Source organism: Sporobolomyces koalae (genome assembly GCF_050403365.1).
Source record: "Sporobolomyces koalae JCM15063 DNA, S_koalae_JCM15063T_v1_ctg1, whole genome shotgun sequence".
Classification (NCBI taxonomy): domain Eukaryota; kingdom Fungi; phylum Basidiomycota; class Microbotryomycetes; order Sporidiobolales; family Sporidiobolaceae; genus Sporobolomyces; species Sporobolomyces koalae.
This window is the reverse complement of record NW_027481770.1, coordinates 18,474-37,341: the sequence shown is the minus strand read 5'-3', so window position 1 is coordinate 37,341 and position 18,868 is coordinate 18,474. Positions and strand designations below refer to the sequence as shown.

Below are 18,868 nucleotides of genomic sequence, written 5' to 3'. Positions count from 1 at the left end.
ACCAGAAGAGGCCAGGCATCCTGCCCGAATTGGCGATCCAAGACATGCCAGTAGACACTTCATAGTCAGAGTGCGAGAGGGAAAGAAAGGACAATTGCTGCAGAAATGAGTCAGTGGGCGTGATTCGTGTCCGCTGTATTAGCCGCGCGCTGTCCCGGCCGTTTCGCTCGCTTCTCTCTCTCCAACAACTCGCTCTACACCCGCTCTCGCCCGCGCAACCTTTGCAGGTCGACCTCCGGAAACTTTTCCCACCCAGTTCACCCCCAGCCAACGCATGTGAGTCACACACGCACCCGCAGATGAGCGAGGTGATCGAGACTGATCCCGAGGGAAAAAAAAACTTTTCTTGCTGCTGCCCGTATCGACGCCTTAGGCTTGCTTGGTTCGTCGGTGCCGAGACTCGTTACGACTAGTAAGTGAATTCCGCACGTGGCTTGCCGCTTCCTGAGGGTTGAACGCGAGACTGACGAGATCTCCGGTTTGACTCGCTCGCGCTTATCGCCCATCAATCTCTCCTCGCTCCGCTCCTCTGTCTCGCGCTTGCTCAATGAACAGCCTAGACTCGATCGTTTTCAAGGCCCTCGGTCCTTAAATCAGCCTCGCAGCAACCACTCGTCCAGCAAATCAACCTCTTATCCTCTTCACTCCGCTCATCCCCAATCATGCTCCGCACCTTCTCCTCCCGCCTGCGCGCGCCCGTCGCCGCCCAGCGATCCCTCCGATCGTTCTCGACTACCCCGAGCCGCCTCTTCACCCATGATCTCACCCGCAACGCAGAGGTCAAGGAAGATGACCTCGTCGACATCTCGTCTCAATTCAAGCACATCCAGACCAAGGATGGAACTTCGGCTGCGTCTGACCTCGCGAGGAGGCTCTCGCAGGCTGTCCTTCCCAAACTCGAGCGACCTGATGTCAAGAAGGTCTGCATCGTCGGATCGGGAGGATTGAGTATTGGACAAGCTGGAGAGTTCGACTACTCTGGTGCGTTCTCGATTGATTTGACCCGAGCAATTTTGTGTTACTGGGGACTGATAAGCGCAATGTCGCAAACAGGCGCCCAAGCGATCAAGGCCATGAAAGAGTCCAACATCGAGACCGTCCTCATTAACCCCAACATTGCGACGATCCAAACCTCGCACCAAATGGCTTCCGAAGTCTACTGTGCGTTGTCCAGTCGCAAGTTGCGAATTTGCAGTGCATTTGGCTGATGATCCGGCCTACAGTCCTTCCCATTACGCCCGAGTACGTCGCCTACGTTCTCGAGAAGGAGAAGCCCGATGGTGTCCTCCTCACCTTCGGAGGTCAATCCGCCCTCAACGTCGGTGTCCAGCTTGAGAAGATGGGAGTGTTTGAGCGTCTCGGCGTCAAGGTTCTTGGAACCCAGATCCGCACCCTCGAAGTCTCCGAGGACCGTGACCTTTTCGTCAAGGCTCTTGAGGGTGAGTCGCCAGTTGGTCCAGGCCTTCCGATCTTCGAAACTTGACGCATCTCGCATGCTTTTGCAGAAATCGGTATTCCCGCCGCCACCTCGAGTGCCGTCTCGACTGTCAAGGATGCCCTCGAAGCCGCCGATAAGATCGGTTACCCCGTCATTCTCCGTTCCGCTTACTCTCTCGGTGGTCTGGGATCCGGTTTCGCCGAGAACGAGGAGGAACTCCGTGATCTCTCTGCCAAGTCGCTCTCGCTTTCGCCCCAGGTCTTGATCGAAAAGTCGCTCAAGGGTTGGAAGGAGCTCGAGTACGAGGTTGTTCGTGATGCCGCCGACAACGTCATCATCTGCTGCAACATGGAGGTGAGCATGCTCTTGGAAGGCCCTGTTCTTGGGAACCGATCATTGATATGTTGTCGCACATGTAGAACTTCGATCCCCTCGGCACACACACCGGAGACTCGATTGTCATTGCGCCTTCGCAGACTCTCTCCGATGACGAGTACCACATGCTTCGTTCGGCCGCTATCAAGATCGTCCGTCACGTCGGAGTCGTTGGAGAGTGCAACGTCCAGTACGCGCTCAACCCCCACAAGCGCGAGTACATGGTCATCGAGATGAACGCTCGTCTCTCGCGTTCGTCCGCCCTCGCTTCGAAGGCTACCGGTTACCCCCTTGCCTACACCGCCGCCAAGATCGCCCTCGGCCACACTCTCCCCGAGCTTCCCAACGCGGTCACGAAGACCACGACCGCCTGCTTCGAGCCCTCGCTCGACTACATCGTCACCAAGATCCCCAAGTGGGATTTGGCCAAGTTCCAATACGTCAACCGCGAAGTCGGCTCGTCGATGAAATCGGTCGGAGAAGTCATGGCTATCGGTCGCACCTTCGAGGAGTCGCTCCAGAAGGCCATTCGCCAAGTCGACCCCCGTTGGACTGGATTCGAGGCGTACCACCAGCCCGAGGATCTCGAGCACGCTCTCTCGGTCCCGACCGACATGCGTCTCTTTGCGATTGCTCACGCCATGCTCAACCTCGACTGGACCGTTGAACGCATCTACGAGTTGACCAAGATCGACCGCTGGTACCTGTACAAGCTCGACAACATTGTTCAAGTTCACAAGACCATTCGCTCGCTCTCGTCGGTCTCGCAAGTCAACGAGGAGACGATGCGCAAGGCCAAACAGATGGGTTTCGGTGACCGACAGATCGCCGACCTCATCTCGCGTGACGGAGGTGACGCCACTGCTGAGGATGCCGTCCGTGCCCACCGCAAGTCGCTCGGTATCACTCCGTTTGTCAAGCGCATTGACACTCTCGCTGCCGAGTACCCCGCCAACACGAACTACTTGTACACGACGTACAACGCTTCGACGCACGACATCGAGTTCAACGACCAGGGCACGATGGTTCTCGGTTCGGGAGTGTACCGTATCGGTTCGTCCGTCGAGTTCGATTGGTGCGCCGTCTCGGCCGCTCGCAAGGTGCGCGAGATGGGCAAGAAGACGGTCATGATCAACTACAACCCCGAGACCGTCTCGACCGATTTCGATGAAGCGGACCGCCTCTACTTTGAGGAGCTCGGATGGGAGAGGGTTATGGATATCTACGAGCTCGAGGGCTCCGAAGGTGTCATTGTTTCTGTTGGAGGTGAGTCTGCCGCCAGCTAATCGTTTGTCTGTAATCAGCGACTAGATGGCTCATCCTCGTATTCTTTCCCAACAGGTCAACTCCCCCAGAACATTGCTCTCCGTCTCAAGCAAACTGGTGTCCAAGTTCTCGGTACCGACCCCGAAATGATCGACTCTGCCGAGGACCGTCACAAGTTCTCTGCGATCCTCGATGCTCACGACGTCGACCAACCCGCGTGGACCGAAGCTTCGACCGTCGAAGCTGCCAAGGAGTTCGCGAACCGTGTTGGCTACCCCGTCCTCATCCGTCCTTCCTACGTCCTTTCGGGAGCGGCCATGAACGTCGTCTGGAACGAGTCGACTCTCGAGCACTCGTTGACCGCTGCCGCCGAAGTTTCGTCCGAGTACCCTACCGTCATCACCAAGTTCATTGACCAAGCGCAAGAGATCGATATCGATGCGGTCGCGTACAAGGGAGAACTCCTCGTCCACGCTGTTTCCGAGCACGTCGAGAACGCCGGTGTTCACTCTGGTGATGCCACCATCGTGCTCCCGCCCTTCTCGCTCGTCGAGGACGACATGGCGCGCCTCAAGGAGATTGCCCAAAAGGTTGCCAAGGCTTTCAACATTTCGGGTCCGTACAACATGCAAATCATCCGCAAGGCGATCCCTGGCGAGGAGACGGTCCTCAAGGTCATCGAGTGCAACTTGCGTGCCTCTCGTTCGTTCCCCTTCGTGTCCAAGGTTCTCGGCGTCAACTTTGTCGACATTGCCACCGCCGCGATCGTCGGACAAGACGTTCCCGCTCCGGTTGACCTCATGGCCGAGAAGCGTGACTATGTCGCGATCAAGGTTCCTCAATTCTCGTGGACTCGTCTCGCCGGTGCCGACCCGTACCTCGGAGTCGAGATGGCTTCGACTGGAGAGGTCGCCGCGTTCGGTAACACGCTCGCCGAGGCGTACTGGGCCTCGTTGACTTCGACCAACGGTTTCAAGGTGCCCCAGGCCAAGTCGGGTGTCCTCATCGGTGGTGACATTGCGTGCCCCCAGATGGCCACGGTCGCCAAGGGACTCTCGGACCTCGGCTTCAAGCTCTACTGCTCGTCCCCGGTGGTCGAGGAGTTCCTCAACTCGCTCCCGCATGTCTCCAAGACTGAAAAGATCTTCTTCCCGGTCAAGGACAAGCGAAAGCTTCGTGAAGTCTTTGACGAGGTGAGCACTATCTCTCTTCTGCATTCCAGAGTTTGACCAAGACTGACGCGATCGCTGTTGCTTGACATTTATCTCAGTACGACATTCAATCCGTCATCAACCTCGCGGCAGCTCGAGGCAAGAACCAAGTCGACGAGGACTACGTCGCTCGTCGCAACGCGGTTGACTTTGGTCTGCCGTTGATCAACAACGGACTCCTCGCCGAACTTTACGTCGAGGCGCTCGCGCGCAAGATGAAGTTGGGCGAGTTGCGTCAAGCGAACGACTGGACCGAAGGTACTCGTCCTTCCGAAGTCAAGAGCTGGAGCGAATGGATCGGTTCGCACGCTTAGAACAACCCTCGGCTTGAACCCAATCGCTTCTCTCCACGCAAATTCTCCTAGTCGTTCTTTCTCTCCGGGACCTGCAACCTTCTCTCGATCTAATTGGGCCCCTCGTCCTTTTGCCTCTCTCGTCTCTTCCCAAGTCTGTAGTTGTACTTTTTTCTTCTCCTCTTCGCACGCATGCATAGTCTCTTTTTCGAAACCCTGGGGCAATACAACAATCTCTCGCATCACAACTAGCATCGGGCTCAATTGTTAAAATGATTATCATCATCATTGTGGTATTTACGAGAGAGGCACAATCAAAGGAAACAGATGGCGCTAATGGACAAGGGTTGTATGTATGTACTGATCTTTGATGGAAAGGTTTTGAACACTTGATCGTTCTTCTCTTACTCGCGAGCCTTGATCGCTTTGACGACGGCCGCACCGAGTGCGCTGGCTGAAGCCGGGTTACCACCCGTGAGCAAGATCTTGCCATCCTGTTCATCGATGACGACTTCCTCGCCCCATGCCTTTCGCGAGAGTTGGAATTCAGCGCCGGCCGCACGAAGTTCTTTCTCGACGAGGAACGGGATCTCCTGTTGAAGCAACGAGCCGTCGTAAGTGGATATCTCGGGGACCCGAGCTGGTTTCAAGCCCAAGCGCGGAGAGGGAGGAGACGATGCTTACCTTGACGAGGTCGGCTTGCTCCTCTTCCTCGTCACTGAAGCAAGTGACCTGTCGTGAAAAGCGTGCGGCTGTCAGTCCGTGGAGAAACTCTGAATAAATGGGAAAAAAGGATGAGCAAACCCACCTTCTTGCCTTTGACGAAGCGCTCGCCGTTCTCCTCGATTTTGAGGAAGACGGTCGGTCCGTGGCAGACACTCGCGGTGGGCTTCTTCGAGTTGTAGAAGTCGAGGATCAGCTTCTGGTTCTCAGCCGAGTCGGTCAAGTCGCTGTGTCGAAGAAAGTAAGTCAATGGCAAGCGTTCCGCAAGAGCGAGGGTTAAAGCTCACAAGACGGGACCGTGTCCACCGACGGCAAAGTAGGCGACAAAGTCGGACGCCTTGACCTCCGAGAGCTATTAACCGGGGTAGAGAGAGTTCGTCAATGAGCTGAGCTGAGCAAATCAGGATAGAGGTTGCAAGTCGCACCTTGACCGTGTTGTCAACCTCCTTCTTGATCTCGGCGTCGTTGAGGAACTGCTGGGCCTCCGCGTCGTCCTTGAAGGCCTCGACCGAGGAAGGGTCGAGAGGGGCCTTGCCTCCCTTGGGCGAGGCAAACACGACTTCGTACCCAGCCTTCTTGACTGTAGGGGGGACATCAGCTCGGAGAAAGGAGGCGCGAAGGGCTGAACGAGTGCGGGGACGCACCTTGGTAGTACGGGTGCGCAGCCTCGGGCAGGTACCAGCCCGTGGGCTTGCCCGAGAGCATGTGGTCGTGCGACGAGAGAACGAAGAGAACTTTTCCAGGCATATTGTAGGTGAGGGTGGGGGTAGGGATAGAAAGGAAAGCAAGAGACACGCTACCGTGCGGTACTCTCCCAAGCGAATCATCGACGCTTCTCCGAAGTAAGCTGAGACAGCAGCTTACTCGGCAAACTTGGGCAAACGTCATTTAGATTTTTCTCCTTCTCGCCTCCACCAAACTTATCCAGCAGCGCAAGAGTCCGAGTAAGCAACACGAATGTAGTACATGTGCGCGCTCGCGGTTGGGCACGATGGAAAAATCTTGCGAAAATTGTCACTTCGATTCCCGAGCAGAATCAGAGTGGAGCGTACATCTCGCTACTCCGCTCGCTTTCGCTAACGTCGACCCGCGCATGGAGCTCGAGCCGCCCACTCCACCTGCGGCTGATGCAGGGGCGACGCCGCTTCCGGGTCTGCCCCTGCGCTTCTCGAACCTGTCGATCCCGGACCCTGGAGGAAGAGCAGGATCGGATGTGCTCGTCGATACTCTCGCAAGCTCGATCCTCGATCTCACGACCCTTGGCCCACTCCGCCGAGTGCTCAGCGCTGCCCGTAGGCCTCACCCCAGCAAGGGCAAGGACAAGCTGCTCGTCGAGCAGGCAGAAGGCATCGTTCACCAGGGTGAACTGCTGCTCGTCCTCGGTCCACCCAGTTCGAACGCGGGCATCCTCGTACGCGGACTCTCGAGCTGCGCCGAACTGCCCCTATCCGAAGCGAGTCACCTCGATTATGGACGCCTCCCCGCCGCCGCAGCGCACCGACCCAACCTCGCGAGTACCCTCTCGGGACGCCAGCATGACAACATTCGCTCTTCAATCGTGCACATGGACGACCGCGATGTCCACTTTGCCACCCTCAGCCTCCGATCGACCCTTTCGCCCGTGTCGCGTGCGAAAACTCCGCGCAGCCGCCAAGACGGCTCAACCCGCCAGCAATGGGCCAACGCGCGCATGAACGCCATCGTGAACGAGCTCGGACTCGGTCACGCGCTCGAGACTCCGGTCGGAAACCCGATGGTGCGTGGGCTGAGCGGAGGCGAGAGAAAGCGAGCGTCCATGGCCGAGGCGCTGCTCACGCGCGCCGCCGTCCTCCTGCTCGACGGCCCGTTCAATGGACTCGACTCGTCGACCGCTCTAGGAATGTTGTCGTACCTGCGCGACTGGGCCAGGGCGGGCAAGCGCAGCATCGTCATCACAACGCCGCACTGCGCCGACTCGCTGTTCGAGCTGTTTGACAAGGTCCTCGTGCTCGACTCGAAGGGCCACCAGATCTACTTTGGTCGAACGTCCGAAGCGCAAAACTACTTTGAGCACCTCGGGCTTGGGTTCAGGCGCAGGGTCGACCTCGGAGAGGGAGTCGCCGAATTCTTGGTCGGTTGCAACGAAGCGAGAGGGAACGACCGCGAGCTGGAGCGCGCCTGGCAGACGTCGACTCAACGCAAGGCACTCCAGCACGACTTTGACACCTACGACGCGACCTACCCGTCAAGTACTTGCGCGGAACCCTTCCTGTCGGCATTGCGCGACGAGAAGTCGTTTCTCACCTTAAAGTCGTCGCACTTTACCGTCTCGTACGCTCGACAGATTGCGCTTCTCACCCGGCGTCAGTACGCCCTCATCAAGTCGGAGCTGCCGGCATATGTCACAAAAACTACTGTCAACCTGCTGCTCTCGATAACCGTCGGAACGCTCTTCTTCCGCTTGCCCGCCACGACGGAGCACGCCTTTACGCGCGGCTCCCTCTTGCTCCTCAGCATCATGTTCAATGCCTACCTGTCACTCGCCGAACTTGGCAAGACGCTAGAAGGACGAGATATTGTCAAGCGCCAGGGAGACTACGGGTTTTTCTCGGCTTCGGCGCTCGCCGTCGCGAGGGTCCTCGGAGATTTGCCCCTGATCGGTGTACAGTGTCTCCTGTTTGGCACGATCACGTATTTCTTCGCCGGTCTCCAGGTTCGTCCTGATTTTCAATCACGTTCAGCCCGTTCTGCTCAGCGCGGGACTAATTCGCCTTCGTTTACCTTCGCGGACAGGTTTCTTTCGCTCGCTACATCATCTACATCTGCTTCGTGTACGCGACTGCGCTCAACTTGAGCTGCCTCTTCCGAATGTTTGCCGCGTTTAGTCCCAACTTTGAGAGCGCGATTCGTTTCTGCGGCGTCGCCCTCAACATCCTCGTCATGTGAGCTTGCAAGCTTTCTCAATGAAATACTGCATAATGACTGATCGGGACGTCGGATTCTAGGTATGCGGGCTACTTTATCCCGACGCCATCGATGAGGTCGTGGCTCAAGTGGATCCATTATGTCATCGATCCCATCTCCTACTCTTACGAGGTCAGTACGGGCAAAACAATTCTCTCGCTAGACAATGTGACTGACCATCATCACGACAACAGGCGGTCCTGGCGAACGAGTTCCACCACCTCGACCTCGCGTGTTCAGCCTCGCAAATCGTCCCGTCTGGTCCCGGCTACACCAACATCTCGCCCGAATATCAGACTTGTACCCTCCCTGGATCCGTTCCGGGATCCCTGACCGTTTCGGGAGACCGATACCTTGCGCTGTCTTACGACTTTCACTACTCCCGAATCTGGCGCAACCTCGGCATCATCGCCGCACAAGCGTTCGTATTCCTCGTCGTCGGCGTTTTGGCGACCAACTACCTCCACTTTGCTCCGGGAGGCACGAAGCGATTGTGGATGAGGACGAACCGGGTCAAGCGCAGGATGAAGGCCAACTGGTACAAGCGAGATTCGCTTGACGAAGATGACGACACCGTGTTCAAGAGTATCGAGGAAGAAGGGTTCACTGGCATCGAGAATGAACTTGTCGGTGACGACGAACAGTATGGGGACGACGCGACGTTACCAGCCAGTGCCGTCGAACTGGCAGGTTCGACCTTGAGCGTAAGCATCTAGCTCTTTTCTTGCTATTTTGGGTCTCTTGTCGAGGCTTAGTTTTTGGCTTGATTCGCACAGTGGAGCGACGTTTCTCTCTGGGTCGATACAGCACTCGAGACTCGCAGGTTACTCGATCGAATCACTGGATGTATCAAACCGGGACGCACTTGTGCACTCCTCGGAGCTTCCGGAGCGGGAAAATCGACTCGTGAGCCTATCCCCCCTCTGACGACAGCCTCTTTCATGCAAAAGATACTAACTATTGTCGTGAAATAGTGCTCAATGTGCTCGCTGGGCGCTCGATTGGAGTCGTACGAGGCAATATCCGGGTGGACGGAATCAAACCCGACAGCGCATACTACCGCAACGCTGGATTCGTTGAACAATTCGATCTCCATGGTCTGTCGTATTCACCTTTCTCTGTTGCCGGCTGTACTCTGATCAGAGTTTGCGGGATGAATGCAGATGATCGAGCTTCCGTTCGGGAGGCTCTCGAGTTCTCGGCGTTGCTGCGCAATGATGCTTCGATGCCTCGAGCCGAAAAACTCGCTTATGTCGACACTGTGCTCGACCTTCTCGACTTGACTCACCTACAAGATGCGATCATCGGCACTCCGACGGCGGGACTCAACCCGGAGCAGCGCAAACGATTGACGATCGCCGTCGAGGTTGTCAGTCGACCTTCGATTCTGTTTTGTGACGAACCGACGACCGGATTGGACACGAAGAGCGCGTTGAGGGTTGTCAAGCTCTTGAAGCGGCTCAGTCGAACGGGTCTTGCGGTCATTTGCACGATTCATCAACCCGTAGGCCTTCGCCGTCTCCCGAAATAAGCATCTGATCTCGCGCTAATAAAGTTCGTTACGTTCGAACATAGTCGGCCGAGACCTTCAGCGTATTCGACGATGTCCTTCTGCTACAACGAGGAGGCAAGCAGGTCTACTTTGGGCCTCGCACGGGAGCTGTGCCGTATTTTGCCTCGCATTCGCCGACAGCCCAAACTCATGTCAACCCCGCCGACTACCTCCTCGACGTGACCAAGACCGGGGTCGACGTACCGGATGACGACCTCGCGAACGTCAAAGACCTCGACATTCTCAACAAGAAATGGACCGCTTCACGCGAGTACCGCACGCTTAGGACCGAGGTCGACCACTTGCAATCTCCGGCAGCTGCAAAGTCTGCACGACCCTTGAAGACCGGACAAGCTACCTCGATCGTACAGCAGTGTCTCTTGCTCACGCAACGAGTCTCGTGCAACTACTTCCGCGACGCGTCGTTCTCGTACACCAAGCTGTTCACCTCACTCATCGTCCCCCTCGTCGTCGGTCTCTCGTTCCTCTCGATTGGCTCCGAACATACGATCGTCAGTCTTCAGAACCGCATGTTCTCCGTCTTCCTCCTCCTGTTCGTCCCGGTCGTGTGGATGAACGCCACCATCTTCAAGGTGCATGCGCTGAGAGGGTTGTGGGAGGCACGGGAACGTCCGAGTCGGATCTATGGCCGGACTGCATTCGTCACGAGTCTGTTGGTCAGCGAGATTCCGTACTCGGTCCTGTGCGCGACAGTCTACTATGTCCTGTGGTACTTCCTAGGTCAGTCTACCGCTTTCGATTGGCTCTTTCCCCTCGGTGAGAGTATCACGCTGACAAGAGACTCGAATCAGTTGGCTTCCCGTACGACTGGGGTATTGCCTGGTTCTCCTTTGCGCTCATCCAGATCTTCTTCTTTTTCCAAGTGAGTTTCTCGACTGGCGCCCGGAAACGTGAGGGAAATGAAGCTGAGCATGACGATTTCCTAGTCCACGTGGTCGCTCTGGATTGTCGCCTTGTCGCCGTCGCTTGGGGTGATTGGCAACTTGCTGCCATTCTTCCTCGTGTCGATGGAAGCGTTCAACGGCTCGCTCATGCCGTACGCGCAAATGCCCGTGTACTATCGCTGGCTGTACCACGTCTCGCCGTTCCAACACTACGTGCGGTCGATGCTCGGCACATTGCTCGAACACGTCTCGATCGAGTGTGCGCCGTTTGAAACGGTCCAATTCCACACGCTGCCCGGTACTACGTCAGTCACTCCTTCTTCTTCTTTCGCAGCCTGTCCCGTGTCGCAAGAAACCCCGGCTGATATCACATGGCTCGCACAGGTGCGCCGAATACATGTCAAAGTACCTCGCTTCCAATTCGGGTCACCTCTTGAACCCAGACTCGATCTCGACGTGTTCGTTCTGCCCGTTGTCGAGCGGGACCGAGTTCCTCGCGACACTCAACATTGTCCCTTCAACACGGTTCCGATCGTTCGGGATCTTGATCGCGTACACGATCTCGAACCTCGCACTCGCGTACCTGTTTGTGTTCTACCCTCCCTCGATCGCGTTCGAGTTTGTCAAGAAGCAATGGGATCGAGTCAAAGGTACTTCGGTCGACACGCGCAGGAAGAGTGCCGAACAAATGGCCGAAGAGGCGTGGAGGAACGAAGGTCAACACGCATCGACAACTACGCACCTCGCCGAGAATGTCGCGGTTCACGATGCGTTCTCTTGAAGATGAAGCAAGAGTTCCTCTCTCCTCTGGTTCGCATCTCTTGGAACAAGGGCATCTTGGTTTCGCTTCTTTGAATATCGCTCTTGTAGAAGATTTTGCGCTCTTCCAACCTTTGCAAATAATCAAACGTAGATAGTTCACAATACAGCCCTCTACGAGAGAATTTGGGTTTGAGGGAGAAATGACGAATATTGACTACATGCGCGCGTGCGGTTTTGACATGTTCTACATCTTACGACCTCTCTTCGTTCTCTCCGACGAGCAGTAAAACATGTCTACGAATGGACCCTTGTCACATCAAGATCTCGAAGCAGCACTTCGGACCCGACTCGTTCAATCAGGCGAGTACTCCAAGTGAGTTGAATCAATTTCGCCCCCTTTCGTCTCCCCTCTGCCGACTCTCTCGCGCAACCCTTATCTGAACGTTGTGATCCTCTCAAACAGAGTGATGGAAAGACTGAGGACTCGATTGAACGAATCAAACTGGAACGATCAAGTGAGAGATCTCGCAAGAGGTATGTCACGGTCTCCCCTTCTTCGAACGAGGGTGGGCTCGACTCTCCAGACACTTTGAACACAACCTCTGACAAGGACTGACCCGTGTTCATGAGGATTTTTCCAGAGGAATCAAGAGGAGACGATTCAAACTCGACCAACCCCCCACACTTGACCCAACTACTCGAATCGATCGAACCTCGTGCTCTAGGTAAAAAGGACTTGATTAAACTTTCTTTTGGTCTTGTCCGGAAGCCCTGTTTTGACGCCAGGATTTCTCGTAACCCTTTTCCCCCCTCCTTTGAACCAGATTTGATCCCGCAAGAAGTTCGACAAGAGATTCAAGCCATGGTACACGAGTTTGTCAAGAAGAGTGTCGAGTAGCAAGGAAGTCTCAAACCTGGCGGGTTGCTCACTTTGCGACTGTTCGACCTCTCACCCATTAGTTCGAAAAGACATGATCTGCGCCCTCGGGCCGTCTCTTTATCGACTGCTCCGACAAAACACACATGTTCCCTTGTCGTCTCATCTCGTCAAGACGTTTTGGCGTGAACCAGATGTGATCGGGCTTGCCTCCTCATTGCTCCTCTGTTTTCGTTCCTCATTTTGCCAGTAGATCCTTTTTCCTCTGACTGTTGTACGACGTAATACTTTCTCCTCCACATGAATGTTGTAACAATTGAATGTGCTACACGCTTGCACCTCTCGACCAAGGAGCTACACGCGAAGACTTTTTCGGATTTTCAAACTGGATTGACAGACAGTTTGCGATTACAGATGATTCACGAAACATGGGACCTCAAATCGTCTCGTCCGAGTTGCCGTCTAGGGTTTGACAACAAGCTCAAAAAATCAGTTCCCGCGTAGAACTTCGGAGAAGGAACTGGAATGGACAAAGGACGTACAGCCTCTCAGTCCTTCCGCGAATCCCCATTGGGTTTCTGAAGATTCCGGTTCTCCAATTTCGACCGAATCTTTCGTCACCTTGGCGATTTGGAACTGAACAAACATCACGAAAAGGGTCAATCTCGGACATAGGTGTGCAGCGCGATCAAGAAAGACAAGAGTGGACTGACTTTGTTCAAACTCCTCGCGTCTCGGTAGAACAAGACTTTCATGCATTCCCGTACAATTTTGGTCGCTTCTTCTTCGGTCAATGACTTTTCTCCATCGGGACCTCGACTGTCGAGCTCTTTCCTCAACAACGGCGTGGCCAAGTGTGCACCGAACCCAGTTGCGAGCGAAGGAGCCGAGTACGTCACTCCGACGAGATCGACATAACTCAGGAACCTTTTCAAAGGGCCAAGGTTCAGTTTTGGATGGCAGGAACAGGAGTTTTCGAGACTGAGGGGGAACTCACGGCGAGTCAGTGGTCGTGTCCCATCCAGCAACGAGGCACGTGTTCCACAAGGGGTCCATTTTAGATCGTTTCGAGTACATGACGTTGCTGAGGTATTCAAACACTTGGTTCGTCGAGAGCTCGTGTCCGTCTTCGAGAATGCTCTCTTCGATCCTGATGGTCGCAGAAGAAGACAATTCAGCAAATCCTCGCATTCGAGAATGGGCCTTGGCGGACTGACATGAGGTTCTCGAGGAGGCGTTTGAGTTGTTGGAAATCGGCCATGTCGCCACCAGCTCCGATCAGAGTCTTCTCTCCCAGCTTGTGTAGCCTCCGGATGTCCTTGAAGCGGGCCAAGGAACCATACGACGCGAGGTTGTCGGCGGCGAGGATGACGCCGTCCTTGTACTTGAGTCCAATGACGGACGTACCCGTCACGATCGGTTGCCTATCACGGTGTCCGGTTAGTGACAGCCGACCAAGTTACGGTGGAAGAGAGACGTACTGGGTGTGTTGTACGCCTTGGGTGAATGCATCGACCTTGGACGGACCGCCTGCTCGACCCTGGTGAATCGGGAAGGTCGCGTACGGGTCGAACGAGTCGTAACGAGGCTTGCCCCTGTGTTTCGATCGAGCGAGAGTCAGTCTGAGAGGGCCGTACGAGCTGGAGAGGATGATGAGACGGGCGCCGCACCACGAAGTCGAAGGAAAGTGTTGCACTGCAAGAGAGCCGCACGAACGTCAGCCAATCACCATATCGTCCATTACCACGCCCATACGTACTCGTCGAAAGGATCAGCGAGGAGGTTGGGGTGGGGTGGAGGGAGACGAGGGCTTCGTCATTGCAACTCGCCAACTCGTCTTGCCTCGACAGTACGCGTCTGCCCCCCGCCGCCGTTCGTATGGGACTTATTCTGAAAGACCTGCCAGCCTACACGGGCCCGTACTCGGTCTCTACTCACAATGTCGAACTTGCCTACGCGGGATCATCCAACTTCTCGAGTGCGCGGCTCCGCTCGACTCACGAACCGGCCCTCGTGCTCGACACGGTCCTGTTCACACTGTTCTATCCGACTTCAACGCGAGAGACTCCGAGAAAGCAAGACCGCATGCCATGGTTCGATCGACCGTTGTCGCTCACCGCTCGAGGCTACGCTCGATTCCTCGGAAAACCCACCTGGCTCGTACGCAGCATCTTGTGGATCGCAGGGAGGAACTTGTATCTGCCCGGCAGCGTCGATGCGCCGTTACTCGACGACTCGCGCCATCCCGTCGTCATCTTTTCGCACGGCCTGAGTGGCAACCGCACCACCTACTCGTACTTTATTTTGACTGTACTTTCGTCCCTTGTATTTGAAAGCTCACTCGTGAATACCTTGTCAGGCAATACTGTGGAGAACTCGCGTCTCGAGGTCACGTCGTCGTTGCGCTCGAGCATCGCGATGGGTCCGGTCCCATCTCGGTCGTCCACCTCGACGACTCGGGTCACCAGCAGCGCATCGTAGACTATATCAAAGAGCAAGACATCTAGTCAGTCTACTTTCTCTCTCTCAAGGTCTTTACTCCCTGTCGCTCATGTTCCAACCCGAGTGCCTAGTTACGAACACGAAAAAGATCAGATCCCGTTCCTCGCGTTCAGAGCGCAACAACTCGAGATGCGCCAGAAAGAAATCTCGATCGTGCTCGACACGCTCAAACAGATCGACTTGGGACACGGCGCCGAGATCGATCGCAAGAACCGTCGCAGGAACCCAGCGAGCGCCGTCCACCTCGCCGAGTGGCGTCACAAGTTGGACCTTGAAGACCGACTCGTCTGCGCGGGTCATTCGTTTGGAGGTGCTACGACAGTCAGTTGGTCTCCTTTGTCCTCTTTGCGTCCAGTATACGAACCTTGACAACCCCTCTCTCGTCATGGGTTCTCCAGATCCAGGCTCTCCGATCTAACCGACGCTTTGGATTCAAGAAAGGGATCGCATTGGACCCTTGGGCGGACCCAATCCCACCTGCAGCCGATTCATCCGTATCGGAACCCGTCTCCTCCGCAGCCTCGACTCTTGTCGGCTCTGAAGAGAAACTCGAAACGAAACCATCAGCGACACCTGCTCTCGGTTCCGACGAGAGTCCTCCAACGATCCCAGTTCCTCTGTTGGTGATCAACTCGGAAGCGTTCACGTTGTGGAAACCTCATTTCTACCTCGTCCGCAACGTTGCGAAATCGGTCGAAAACACTGCAAGATCATGGTTCTTCACAATCCGTCAGTTCCTTGATTTCCATGCTCTTCACAATGAGTTGGTTAGAGTGAAGGACTGACATCTTGGTCTCGACGCACAGTTGGATCGGTACACTTGTCGTTCTCGGATATCCCTCTCGTGTTGCCTTCGTTTGCGACTCCGAAGCAAGCGACGACTCCCGCGTCGACCTCGTTCGGATTGATTGTCGAAACTTCGATCGAGTACTTGAAGGACGAGTACGACGACGGCCAGTACCTGAGTCGCGAGGTCAAACAGGGAGACGAAGAGTATGTAAACAGACGCAGAGGCGAAGGGGAGAAAGGTCCTCTTCAAAACGATGACGAGCAAGGGTATGTTCGATTGCACTACAAGCAGTAAAGCCGCGTGCTTGCGAGCACAGAAACGTGGTGGAATCTTTGTATTTGTCTCTTTCGCTGTTGTTGCGTCAAAAACCTCTCTGTATCTTATCTTGAATTGCTTTCAGAGGAATAGGTTCATAATGTATCGTTCGGAATGGCATACAAACACGTAAAGGGAAAAGGCACCATCTCAGACTAGACTTGCTCTCATTGCATCTTGCGCTCTAGAAGCAACTCGTCGACCGCTTTCAACAGTTCCTGCCACCACCTCTCGATGGTTCCCCGCTCGAACCCGTTCCGGTCATATCCTAACGAGATTGCTAATTTGCCAGCGAACGTGTACGAGAAGAGTAGGATCGCTCCAGGTCTCTGTCGAGATCCCGTCGTGAGGCTGATATACAAAATTGCGTACAGATCAATCGATCGTCAGTAGGCTCTCGTATCCAGTAAATTGATCGAGATGAGCAAAAAAGACGACGGACGTGTGAAGCTCGATTCCAGATTTCGAATATTCTGCGTGTTGATAAATCGCATCGAGATCTGTAATACAATCCAAGTAAGTTGGTCTGCCGGGAGAAGGGCGAATACATATCTGTGCTTACTTCCAAGCATGGACAAACCCATCAAGGAGATATTCGCCACAGCTGGCTCATTCGGCACGACCCTAGTAGGTTGGATGACTCCCTCACGAGTCTCGGTCTCCATCTCCTCGACTTTTGAGTCACGTCTCTCTGCACTTGTCTCGAGTCCCTTGGTACATTCGACGGTCGACTCGCGTTTCTTTGCATCTGCCCGTTCGAACCCGATGCTTCGTGTTTCACGCTCGATCGTTTTGAGAATCGTTCGACTCGTCAGGAACGGACTCTTGACGATCTTAGCCGTTTGTCGCTTGACTGAAAGTGCTTGTAACCAAAGATAATCTGAAACTGGAATCGAGTTTGGATAAAATGCTGGTAGGATGATACTGTGTTTTGCAAACCTCATGAGGTTAACGTGCTCGAGATTTGGGAAGATTCTTGAAGCGAAAAGAAGGGCCTCACTTGTAGTATCCAATCGCAAGGTGGTATTCATCTTGCCCCTGTTCTTTTTGCAAAGACCCTCGGATGTTCTGCGCAGAGTACAAATTCAAAGGAAGTCTCGGATCGAGTCGGTCAGTCGGGATGGATCTGAGGTACGCAAGATTTGTCAATGCGAACAAAGCAGAGGCGATCGTCGATGAATGCGATTTGCAAGTTGCGAGAATCTCGTGAGATTCAGCTCGAGAGAACGTTTTCGTTGGAACGACTGTCTGACGAGGACCTAGTGGAGCTCGAGAGAATGCTTGACCTCCCTGAAACAAGCCATCTTGGACGTCAGCAAAGAGTCGATATTAGGCGAAGGAGCAAAAAGACTTGCGAGATTTTTCGCTTCACCTCGATCGAAGTCTACCTGTGCGGCTGTCCATGCAAGTTTGCCCCAGCTCGTGGGAGTCTTGATACTTCTCTCAAGAGCCTGAGGCAGGATTTCAAGATTGATCGGAGGTTCAGCCACTGGTTGCACTGAGTCGCTTGGAGCGTCTTTCGCCAGAAGTCGGAAAAAATCGTTTGCCGTCGTATGGAGCGCCATACCGTCTCCAATAAAGTGTGTACTATTCGATATATCAGTCTCAAGTGTTTTGGAGCAGGCTAGAGTGGACGGGCGTACCTGTATAGGAAGAAATTGTATTCTTGTTGCTTTTCGCCACTGCAGGAAAGACTCTCCTCCGGGGTAGAAATGACGAGAGTCGCAAGCTTCTCGTCACTGAGCGTTCTCTCTCCGTTCAAGTATCTGTCGATCGTGTCTATCGAGAAGCAAAGTCGAGGTCAGTCGTCTGAGAGCTAAATCGTATATTTCCGAAAATTACCCTTTGCGCTGACGCCTGTCAAGAATTGCAATCGCTCACGAGCAAAGCTTGCCAGCTGATTCTGATCTCCAGAAGTTCGACTGCTGAGATAGGTATAGATCATTGGAAGCTCAGTCCAAGCAGGAACAGTAATGAATATGCTAAAATGACTGACACAAAGTGCACGTTGTAGTAATCTTCGAACACGACCGAGCTTCGGAGCAGAGTATGTTGCCGAAGTAATTCAGTCCATACTCTGAGTACTCGCTCCTCGCTCACGAATCGGCTAGGGGCCCGGAATCCGATATGTAGATACCTAGAAGTAATAGAGTTATCAGGGCGTTCTCTGAACCCATCCCAAGCAGTTCAATAATGAACTCACATATCATTGACGCCTCCTTCTATGCCGATGCCGCGCGAGCCTAGATAGTACGAGCTTTCAGTCGGGCCCAAACGACGTCTCATGGTGCCTTGCTCATCGACAATTTCCCAATTGCTGCCACAACAGTCCGGTAACATCAGCATAGACTCAGCAGAGCTCTCGTGTAGAATCTCACAAGCTTCGAGCGATCGAATCAGACCCTAACTCTGACGCATATCGCTTGTCGAGGTGAAGGAATCCGCTTGGAGCTGACTGGGTCTCCTTGACGCGAGCAAGTATTTCTAGAGGATCTTGGCTACTGAAGTCCTGTGCACTTGGCGAAGGTCCGGTGAAAGACGTCCCGGTCTTGGAGCGAGAGGGAGACGCAGGAAGGGAGGAGAACTGGTTTGAAGGCGTCATCGGAGAAGCTGAGCCCACGCTGTTGTCGAGGTGAGAAGAGAGCGGGCTGTCAAGTAGCGCACTCCTCATGCGGAGGGCGAGCAAAGACAATGGGAACCCTGTCGAGACGCGCTCGGACCTTGTGTCTCCACTCGGCCCGGAGGCCGGAGGGTCGTGTGGACTTGCTTCGCAACCCGCCTCGAGGAATCTGAAAGCGGTACGTGAAACTCAAGGGTACGACCGCAATCTCCCCATCGCTGACCTGCGCATTCGTGAGCTATTTCGAGGAACAGGACTGTCTGTCAAGCGCGCCTACCTCTACACAAGGTCCGAGC

The 18,868-nt window shown here is 54.7% G+C and overlaps 7 protein-coding genes across 7 annotated transcripts; 4 read left to right on the top strand and 3 right to left on the bottom strand.

The window, feature by feature from the left end:
* Positions 1–662: 662 nt before the first annotated feature.
* On the top strand, positions 663–4,604 carry CPA2 (carbamoyl-phosphate synthase (glutamine-hydrolyzing) CPA2; the record flags this gene model as incomplete). Its single annotated transcript, XM_076675096.1, has 7 exons — positions 663–981; positions 1,054–1,161; positions 1,224–1,439; positions 1,506–1,792; positions 1,858–3,079; positions 3,155–4,272; positions 4,350–4,604. The coding sequence occupies 7 exons, from the start codon at positions 663–665 to the stop codon at positions 4,602–4,604; spliced, it is 3,525 nt and encodes a 1,174-aa protein (XP_076537180.1).
* A 383-nt stretch (positions 4,605–4,987) lies between these two features.
* On the bottom strand, positions 4,988–6,053 carry HSP31 (glutathione-independent methylglyoxalase; the record flags this gene model as incomplete). Its single annotated transcript, XM_076675095.1, has 6 exons — positions 4,988–5,176; positions 5,268–5,315; positions 5,392–5,533; positions 5,594–5,658; positions 5,732–5,886; positions 5,951–6,053. The coding sequence occupies 6 exons, from the start codon at positions 6,051–6,053 to the stop codon at positions 4,988–4,990; spliced, it is 702 nt and encodes a 233-aa protein (XP_076537179.1).
* A 346-nt stretch (positions 6,054–6,399) lies between these two features.
* Positions 6,400–11,487, top strand: JCM15063_003173 (uncharacterized protein; the record flags this gene model as incomplete). The annotated part of the gene is made up of 11 exons (XM_076675094.1): positions 6,400–7,998; positions 8,079–8,227; positions 8,291–8,381; positions 8,444–8,953; positions 9,026–9,155; positions 9,224–9,346; positions 9,413–9,753; positions 9,825–10,542; positions 10,614–10,684; positions 10,749–11,011; positions 11,091–11,487. 11 exons carry the CDS (start codon positions 6,400–6,402, stop codon positions 11,485–11,487), a joined length of 4,392 nt encoding a protein of 1,463 aa, XP_076537178.1.
* A 271-nt stretch (positions 11,488–11,758) lies between these two features.
* Positions 11,759–12,366, top strand: SUS1 (Sus1p; the record flags this gene model as incomplete). The annotated part of the gene is made up of 4 exons (XM_076675093.1): positions 11,759–11,841; positions 11,932–12,002; positions 12,110–12,193; positions 12,293–12,366. The coding sequence occupies 4 exons, from the start codon at positions 11,759–11,761 to the stop codon at positions 12,364–12,366; spliced, it is 312 nt and encodes a 103-aa protein (XP_076537177.1).
* A 415-nt stretch (positions 12,367–12,781) lies between these two features.
* PRE4 (proteasome core particle subunit beta 7) lies at positions 12,782–14,164 on the bottom strand (the record flags this gene model as incomplete). Its single annotated transcript, XM_076675092.1, has 7 exons — positions 12,782–12,807; positions 12,888–12,981; positions 13,059–13,272; positions 13,343–13,495; positions 13,563–13,769; positions 13,827–13,940; positions 14,151–14,164. The coding sequence occupies 7 exons, from the start codon at positions 14,162–14,164 to the stop codon at positions 12,782–12,784; spliced, it is 822 nt and encodes a 273-aa protein (XP_076537176.1).
* A 59-nt stretch (positions 14,165–14,223) lies between these two features.
* On the top strand, positions 14,224–15,931 carry JCM15063_003170 (uncharacterized protein; the record flags this gene model as incomplete). The annotated part of the gene is made up of 5 exons (XM_076675091.1): positions 14,224–14,639; positions 14,705–14,851; positions 14,919–15,168; positions 15,246–15,576; positions 15,654–15,931. 5 exons carry the CDS (start codon positions 14,224–14,226, stop codon positions 15,929–15,931), a joined length of 1,422 nt encoding a protein of 473 aa, XP_076537175.1.
* Positions 15,932–16,119: 188 nt separating this feature from the next.
* On the bottom strand, positions 16,120–18,623 carry JCM15063_003169 (uncharacterized protein; the record flags this gene model as incomplete). Its single annotated transcript, XM_076675090.1, has 10 exons — positions 16,120–16,303; positions 16,395–16,452; positions 16,515–16,876; positions 16,953–17,242; positions 17,308–17,539; positions 17,596–17,731; positions 17,834–17,877; positions 17,949–18,089; positions 18,156–18,269; positions 18,331–18,623. 10 exons carry the CDS (start codon positions 18,621–18,623, stop codon positions 16,120–16,122), a joined length of 1,854 nt encoding a protein of 617 aa, XP_076537174.1.
* Positions 18,624–18,868: the final 245 nt, after the last annotated feature.